At 35.3% G+C, this 8,541-nt stretch overlaps 1 protein-coding gene across 1 annotated transcript; it reads right to left on the bottom strand.

Annotated features, from left to right (window-relative positions):
* Window positions 1-1,333: 1,333 nt before the first annotated feature.
* LOC132181856 (protein SIEVE ELEMENT OCCLUSION B-like) lies at window positions 1,334-5,072 on the bottom strand. Its single transcript, XM_059595087.1, has 7 exons — window positions 4,893-5,072; window positions 4,692-4,796; window positions 4,131-4,582; window positions 3,881-3,990; window positions 3,666-3,811; window positions 3,053-3,547; window positions 1,334-1,828 (listed from the first exon to the last, which is right to left on the bottom strand). The coding sequence occupies exons 1-7, from the start codon at window positions 5,070-5,072 to the stop codon at window positions 1,334-1,336; spliced, it is 1,983 nt and encodes a 660-aa protein (XP_059451070.1).
* Between the last annotated feature and the right edge of the window lie 3,469 nt (window positions 5,073-8,541).

Raw genomic sequence — 8,541 nt, 5'->3', positions numbered from 1 at the left:
TTCTCATCTTCCCAATATGAGATCGGGGTGTTACACCGGCCTTGAGAACCCGCAATGGCCAAAATGGGGGTAGCTGGCCACCCCATGCAATTTTTAATTTTTTTTTAGGTTTATTATTATTTTATTATTTTGTATTATTATTATTATTTTAATTTTTAGGACATGTGGCATATTTTGTAAGTGACACGTAGCATATCGTTAATTTTCTCTCACGGAAACTAACGGAAGTATTGATTTTGTCTTTTCCCATAGGTCAGGTACCATTTTTGACTGTTTTGGAGACCTAAGGAAAAAAAAAAAAAAGTGCAAACCGAAGTACTAAAAAAGTACTTAACCCTAATTTTTATATTTTGAACGTTTAGAATAACTTCTTTACGATGCATGCGTGTGGACATTAGGACATGTGTAGCATCATTAGCATTGAATGTTAAAGCAATCCATATCTAATGCAAATGATCCAATTGGCAACTAGAGATCAAAATTTATTGTTGTCCCTTTAATTTCTGATTGGAATTTTGGCTCTCAAGGCCCAAAAAATCTCTACCCACAACGTAATTGAATATTATTGTTATTTTCATTATCTCCATTTTTCCCAAGAATAGAACGTCTAAAGTTAGGAAATGGGTTTTGTTTAAGAATGTTTTTCCCTTATTTAATGCTTATTTACTATAATTAGAGGCCTTAATTAAAGAATATTGACTATAATTAGGCCTTAATTAAATATCTGAAATCCAATCTCATAATATAAAATGAAGGGTTAAATACCCTTTTAGTATATGAGTTTTAATGTATTTTATTTTTTTTCTACATGGGTTTTTTGTATCATATGTTACATGTATTATGGGTAAATACGGAGTTAGTACATCCGTCTATGTTTAGTTTTTTTATTAGGGCATAGGACAACGGCTTGCTTAGTTTTTTATTGGGCTGATCGACATAGCGATCCATTAGTTTTTTTTCACGGAATATAGACGGAGGTACTAACTCCGTATTTAGCCATAAGACATATACCATTTATGATACAAAATGAAACCTAGGTGAAAAAAAAAAAAAAAATGTTAAAACCAAAGTATTAAAAGAGTATTTAACCTTAAAATTAAATATCATAATATATATTAACAATGAATATGTGCATGTTCACATTTTTTATTATTTTTTATTTTTATGTGTATTAGTGCATTAAATGTGTTGTCCAAGAAACCCTAATTTGGGATTGATCTCTTTTGAGCATTATCAAATCCTAGAAGTTAATTTGGGATTTAACTTGATGCAATGTTTTGTTATATGGGGTTTATCAAATTTGTTATGAATAATATATTGTAACACTAATTAATTAAGCCTGAATAAGCAGGTGATCATGGTGGTTCTTGAAAGCCACATCAAAACCCTGTAACTCCACATTCGCTTTCCATGTCTCATACTCCAACAAGGTCCGCAACACCGTGTTTCCATGACTGTTGACCACAATCCTAGACCCTTTTCCCAGCACAGCCCATACGGCGTCCTCTTTGTCGTAGCTAAGCAGCTTCTTTACCCCAAGTGTCACGGGGTCGACGTCGTCGTCAGCCTTGCCTAGTTGCTTCTTCGACAACAGCATGTTCTCAAGGCGGTTCCAGAAGAACAACATTTGTAATTGCTCTTCCCAAGAACTTAGCTTCTCCAACTTGATTGTTGCTATGACTTTCTCCCATTCCCTGCTCCTTCCCACATAGAACATCTCTAAGGGTATGCGCGCGGCCAGTGCAACTGCGCGTGCTGAGTGTGTAAATCTTCGAATCCACTCGATGTCGTTCCCTCCATACAAGAAAATGTATTTTCCTTCGTTAACCTATCAAACAGAAACAGACACAAATCCCAACTATTATTAATTAATATATAATATAAGTAGATAGATAAGGGTTTAACAATTTTTATATATAATTAATCTATTCCATTCCAGGAATAGACCCCGGTAATGGAATGACTAAATCTCTAGAATAGAATGACTATTTCTATGAGATAATCATTTTTTTGTTTGGTAGGGGTCTATTCCTGATAATAATTTTTTTTTTTTTTTGAAGAATATTCCTTAGAATAGTTATTCTCATGAAAATTATTAATTTCATATACACATGAATAGCTATTTCACTCAAAAATGAGTGGGATAACTATTCTTATGAAATGAAATAGATTTTTCAAAAAAACCCTTATTATTTTTTATTTTATTTTAACCCCCTAAAATTTGTTTTTTATTTAAAAAAAAAAAAAAAAGAAGAAGAAGGAAAACCTAGAATTTATAAGGGGTGACCGGCCACCCACTAGCAGGACCTAGTCCACCCCCGGAGCACCTTGGGGTGGACCCCCGAGGTGCCCCTTGCAATTCTAGGTTTCCCTTTTTTTCTTTTTAATATGAGTGTAATTTTTTTTTTTTTAATATGAGTTTTTTTTTTTTTTTTTTTTTTTTTTTTTTTTTTTTTTTCATGAAGTGTGGGATTGTTGGTAGTTTTGGTTTAACTTCAATTAGAATACATATGTTATTAATAAACTAAGGAATAGGAATGACTATTTCATTCCACTTTCCTTTTTTTTTTTTTTTCTAGTAATAACTATTCATTTTCCTAATGAAATACTCAATCCGCGAACCAAATGAGCCATACTTTTTTATAACAATTAGAATAGGTACAAATTAAATATTAAATCTAGGTATATACAACTCTCAATAACTTATACCCTCGATTTTGGTGCCTTTAGTGAGCCTTCTTTATTTCTTTATCTTAAAAAAAAAAAAAAAAAAAACAAACACAAGATTTTTTAAGACTTAGACTTAGACCATAACTCAGATAACGATTTATTTTTTTTTAAGAAAAAAAATATTATTTTTTTCCCTTTCCATATCGATCTTTACCGGCCTGATAGAGATTGAATAAAACAAGTTATTTGTCTTGCCTTTGTAATTTTGAAAATAAACATCTAAATATCCATCAAAAGTAAGTAAATAGATCCGAAACATATAAAATGCAGTTAATCCTGTTGTGAAAAAAAGCTATTATTGCAAGCTTATATGCGTACTAACCCAGTTGTGCATTGTTGGGTCCAATTCAGACGGGAATAGAAGCTCAAGCCTCCAAGTCTCTTCCCTCCAGAGCGCTTCTTCTCTCGAACTAGTTAAAGGAAAGGCATTGTGTAACCAAATCAACATCATGCGAATTGCATTGGGGGACACCACCTTTCCTTGAGGGTCCAACACCACAACGATAGGCTTATTCCTGAAGTGCCACTTCTCCTTGATGAACTTGACCGATGCGTTTCCTATCAAGGAAGGGTGTTGCACCGCGTAATATTTCATTGTAGATTGCAGTCTCTCAAATTGTCTTTGCATGGGATCAGTCCACTCGATCGAACGGTCCACAACCGGTATCCACACAAACTCATATTGACCTTTTAGCGTCGTTCGTTCGAGACTGTACTCATAAATCTCTTGAAGAAGTTCAAGCTCATTATATTCCGAGATGTCCAGGCCTGAAATGACCAATAGCACGTTTTTCCTCCTAAGAACGTCAAGGTTAACCTGGTTTTTCCAAACAATTACAAAAATTCAGAAACTTGTATATTTTCTGGCAACTTAAATTAAATCTTCAAGCAACGCTAATGGAAGTACGTATGTGTTGGGAAGAGAGCCAACATACCAATTGCTTGGTGGAACGGTCAACAAGCGGCTGCAGATAATCCCTAGGGTTAATCAGGGCCTTGAGAACCCTCATGTTATCAATGTGGATCATCTCGAAGACCAGTTTGTTAAGCGTCTGATAAGCTTCCTCATCCCTCTTCTCCTCTGCATCGAAATGAAAATATTGATGCTTCTTGTTTTATGGCATTAATGGTTTGTAACACATTTACGTACCTATGTATTGGTGGCACATTTCCAGCTGCTTCTCAAGAAGGTCATGTATGTCTTTGAGCTTGTGAGCCAGGGTGGATAAGTCCCCTGCTTCTGTGGTGGATATCACAAACCTGCAGCAATGGTATATAAATGTCTTTAATAAATAATTTTGGTTAGCTTCGTTGTAAATTAATTACCAAGTATAACATTTCAGGAACTGTTTAATAAACATTTATATAATATTTAGGATTGGATGGAGGGAAAAACATACTCGTAACCAGTGAAGCTAGTAATCTTGGTTGCGCAGGCCACGATGCTCCTGATGGTCCAATACACAGCAGCTGGAATATTGCCGGAGGATAATGCAGGTACATCCGGTGTGATATACATGGATGGAAGTTGTTTAAACTCAACTACACACTGGGTTACTTCCAATATCGCCTTGATTAGATCATTAAGTGCATCGAAACTGGGTTTCAGTTCGCTTGCCTGCTCAGTTATGACATTTTGTATAGGTAGGTGCGGCACTACTGATTTGACAAGTTGGTTCGTTGAGTAAATCTGGGTAAGGATCCAGAATTCTCCATAGTGCAAAGCAAAAGCCGTTAGGGCCAGCATCAACTTAGCATCCCATACATAGTTTGTTAGCATGTTAAATATCGACAGTGTGGTTTGGTGTGCATCGGTTCCACTTCCACTCACAGCGCTAGCCTTGTATGATATCTGCAATGCATACATTATTTCAAAGTGTTAATCTGTACGTGGGAAAGTATTATTATATATAGATCATGTATCAGAAATGACAACTTGCATGTATAGTATTTATTAATACCTCGCAGGAAATTCGATCAATTGTATATGACAGGGAATCAAGCATGGCAAGGAAAGCAGATTGGTGGGTCATTTCCTCCAAGCTTTCAATGTGTGTTTGGGTACCCTGCAGTAAATTAAACAACGAGGATATAGTATCTCAATCAAAATAAATTAACATTAGAACATAGAAGGATTATTATCATTAATTATATATACGTACGGTTGAAATGATGGCATCAGGATTGAGATCAGTGGCACGATTAAGAATGTCCTCAACAAGATAGAGAAGGGGTCTGGCATCAACGTCTCGGCCATCTGGGGCATGGGTGGCCTCAATTTGCTTCACTATCACATTCTCATCGGACACAGAGCTGCTAGAAACATTGGGCTTGCTCTCCATCTAGTGCAACAAAAAGTAGAAACTCAAGAAAAAGATGGGTGCGTAGCTAATTAAGTGTGTTTTTATTAGGCCCTCTATATATATAACCATCGATAAAGGGAAGAAAGTTAAAAACATTGGACGTCGTTAATTGGAAGCCTACCTTTTTGGAGGTCCCATAGATGTCTTTTTTGTCCAAGATCCTCAAGCACTAGTATAAGTATAACTTGTTGGTTCAGCACCATGCATGTTACCATCAGTCTAAACTTTGTTTTTTTTTTTTTTTTAGTGATTTCTGCTAGCATTACTCTTATGAAAAATGGTTGGATAAATTAATTCATTTGTTTCCAAGTGACTTGATATAAGATAAGGAATATATATACATATATATATATATATATATATATATATATATATATATAGAGGGGTTAAATTACATAGATAATATTTAAACTCAGGACATTTATTCTGATATAATGTTAATTCATTAATTATCTCAATAATTTAAACTCTAGATAAAAAAAAAAAAAAAAAAAAGATTTAATAATATACTTAATATTCCGACAATAACCCTACTCTGAATTTAATTCAATGTATGGCTTAGAATCTTTTGCCAATATATATACTATGTTGTAGACAATTGAATTCTAAAATTCATAAAGAATAAAATTGCTTTGGATTATGGAAACCTATTTATTTCCTTTGAGAATTAATGTTTTTTATCAAAGGAAACGAATCAAATGATCATGGCCCTCCTTTGTAACCAATGAGAAACATGTTGAAGGCCAATGCTGTGATTCGCTTCCTTACTTGTAATGCCGGTTTAGAATTTTTTTCTCTACGACACAAAGTGAAAAGGGAAAAGAAAGGATTTCATTCTCGCTTTTCTTTTCTTTTTTTTTCTTTTTCTTTTTAAATAAAATAAAAAACTGATGTGATTAAACAAATTCAGAACTACGTTCTGGTGCTCTGCGGCTCTGTCTGGCTTTTCCCCCGTTAGCGGTGCATCTTGTTGTTCTATTTTCAAAGAATAGACTTTCTTAAGTTTAATGTATTGCCGCGCTTTGAAACCACGTTTAATTCAAAAGACACAAATTGTCTTTTGTGCTTCTTTTGTTATTTTTCTTTCTTTCTTGATTGGCTGGTCCCACGCATGGCTCATTAATCTTCTTTTATTTCTTTTGTTCTCTTGTGGCTTGTGCAATTGCTGGAGACGTGTTGTTCGAGGTATTGCTTCTCACTTATTTTCTTTTATTTTGTGTTCGAAATAACATCACATTAGGAGGCAAACTGTTAGAGATATTATAGTTGTTTCCTCCTGATTTACATCACAAAGTAGGCAGGGTTCTGCACCAAGTCAACGATGGTCAATATTATATTTATTTAGGCAAACAAGTGAGTCACACAACTTCAATGGTATAAGGCTTATTGATTTACTGTAGTATTATTAATGACAGTTACATAATTTGTATATTATTCTTGCAAGGCATCACTCTAAATGACTCCAATCTCTCGATAGATAAGGGACTCTAACCCGTGCTAGGGGTAATAGGGGATCGGGACTCCAACCCCAAGTTCTCACTTTACTAGCAGTACTTGGAACTCCAACCACCACACTGGGGATTTCATCCACCTATATGTATATGCTGTGGCGGATCTAGGATTTTCCCCCACAAGGGGCATTTTTTGATGAATAAACAAAATAAAATTAATTAAAAATATTTTAAAAAAATTAAATATAAAAAATGAGAAGCTCATATTTATAGATATGCTCTTTAAATTTGGTCTCTATCACTAGGACGATAATTGCACATTTTTTTCTTTTCTTAAGCAAAGATCTCTGGACAAATTTACTAAATTTACTTCAATATGAAGTCATTTAGAACTTGATTGGAGTTCAATAAAATCGTTGTTTTTCTCCATAATCTCAAATAACTACAATTATATATTTATACAAATTTACAATTAAAATATGAAACAAAAACTATATAAATTCATAAATAATTAAATATAAAAACAGTTATATTGTGTCTTGTACAGTTGCAGACTTGCACGGTTGGTCTTTTTCTTTTCTTTTTTTTTTTCTTTTTTTTTTTTTTAAAAAAAAAAAAAAGCCTTTTTCTTATATATATATATTTTCTATTTGTCTCAGGCCAGTTCATTGCACCATTTGTACTGCTGGTCCCCTTTTTTTTTTTTTTTTTTAATTGAATGAAGGAAAAGGACTACATGGGAGGATCTTTCCCATTTCTGATCCGGATGGAAGAGAGAATAGGCGATCCTGTGGGAATGCTTCCAAAAACAAGATGGGAAGCGGCCCATTTAGCTAGAGCATGTGCCCGAAAGTTGGCACTATGTGAAACCTTCAAAGCATTCCAACTTTGAAAATGAGCTAAAACTACACTAATATCAGAAATACAATTAGCAAAATTCCAAGAAGAGAAAAGGGAAGGGTTATTAATAGCTAACACCACTAGAAGAGCATCTCCTTCCAAAGAAAGAAAATTACAACCAAAAGAGGCTGCCAATCGAGTGGTCAGCAAGGCTGCAAGGGCCTCTCCTCGAAGGGCATCTGGACAATTTAACCTTTGCGTGGCAGCACCTACAATAGCACCCTTTTCATCACTAAGCACAGCAGCAGCAACTGCAAAAGATCCCTTCACAGCAACATCAAAGTTGCCTTTTATCCAACCAGCAGCAGGAGGGATCCACAAAGAGGGAAGAGCCATCTCTGACCAAGCTGAAAGATGCTTATTAAAAGAGCTAGAGACTTCAAAGAAAACTTTACTGGGGATAGGCTGCACCCCTTCATAGATAAGAAGGTTCCTACATCTCCAAACAATATCCAAAATAAGTGCAGCAAAAAGTTGAAACTTCCTAACTTCAACCTTGGTAATGCCAAAAATAGCCATAGGGGAGAGTATAGCAAGAATCCATTCTGAAGTAGACATATAGGAGAAATCAGAAATGGAAATATGCCAAGGAGAGGACCTCCACAAAAATCTCACCAAATCACATTCCAAAAAAATATGTGAAAGAGTCTCCGGGGGTCCTTTACAGAATGGACAAAGCCAAGCTGCCGGATCCTCACTAGCAACAAACCTACCAATCTTTGCCCTAGAAGGAAGAATATCCCAAGCAACCTTCCATAACAAATGCTTCAACCTAGCCTGCAATTTTAATCCCCAAAGGGAAGACCAAGCATCAGTTGATAAGGGAGAAACCCTGCCCCCCAAAGAAATAGAGAGCTCATGGGCTGACTTCACCGAAAACATCCCTGAAGGAGAGGGAACCCAACACCACTTATCAAATTGAGGAGAAAGAGGCAAGTGGATGCTAAGAATATGCTGAACCGTGATAGGATCAAAAAGATCTTGCAGCAATAAGGAGTTCCAACCACGACCAATAGGGCAAATAAGATCCTCAACTGATAGGAAGGAAGCCCCACCAAATTCTCATTCGAAATAGGCTTAAAATTAGGCATCAAGGG

This window comes from Corylus avellana, chromosome ca5 (genome assembly GCF_901000735.1).
Source record: "Corylus avellana chromosome ca5, CavTom2PMs-1.0".
Lineage (NCBI taxonomy): Eukaryota > Viridiplantae > Streptophyta > Magnoliopsida > Fagales > Betulaceae > Corylus > Corylus avellana.
The sequence above is the reverse complement of the archived record's forward strand: the minus strand, read 5'-3'. Positions and strand labels throughout refer to the sequence as shown.

Coding starts and splice junctions, on each gene's coding strand:
- LOC132181856 (XM_059595087.1), bottom strand. CDS start 5,072: ATGGAGAGCAAGCCCAATGTTTCTAGCAGCTCTGTGTCCGATGAGAAT. Junction 3,991..4,130: donor ACTAGCTTCACTGGTTACGA/GTATGTTTTTCC, acceptor CCATTGCTGCAG/GTTTGTGATATCCACCACAG. Junction 3,548..3,665: donor ACCGTTCCACCAAGCAATTG/GTATGTTGGCTC, acceptor TGGAAAAACCAG/GTTAACCTTGACGTTCTTAG.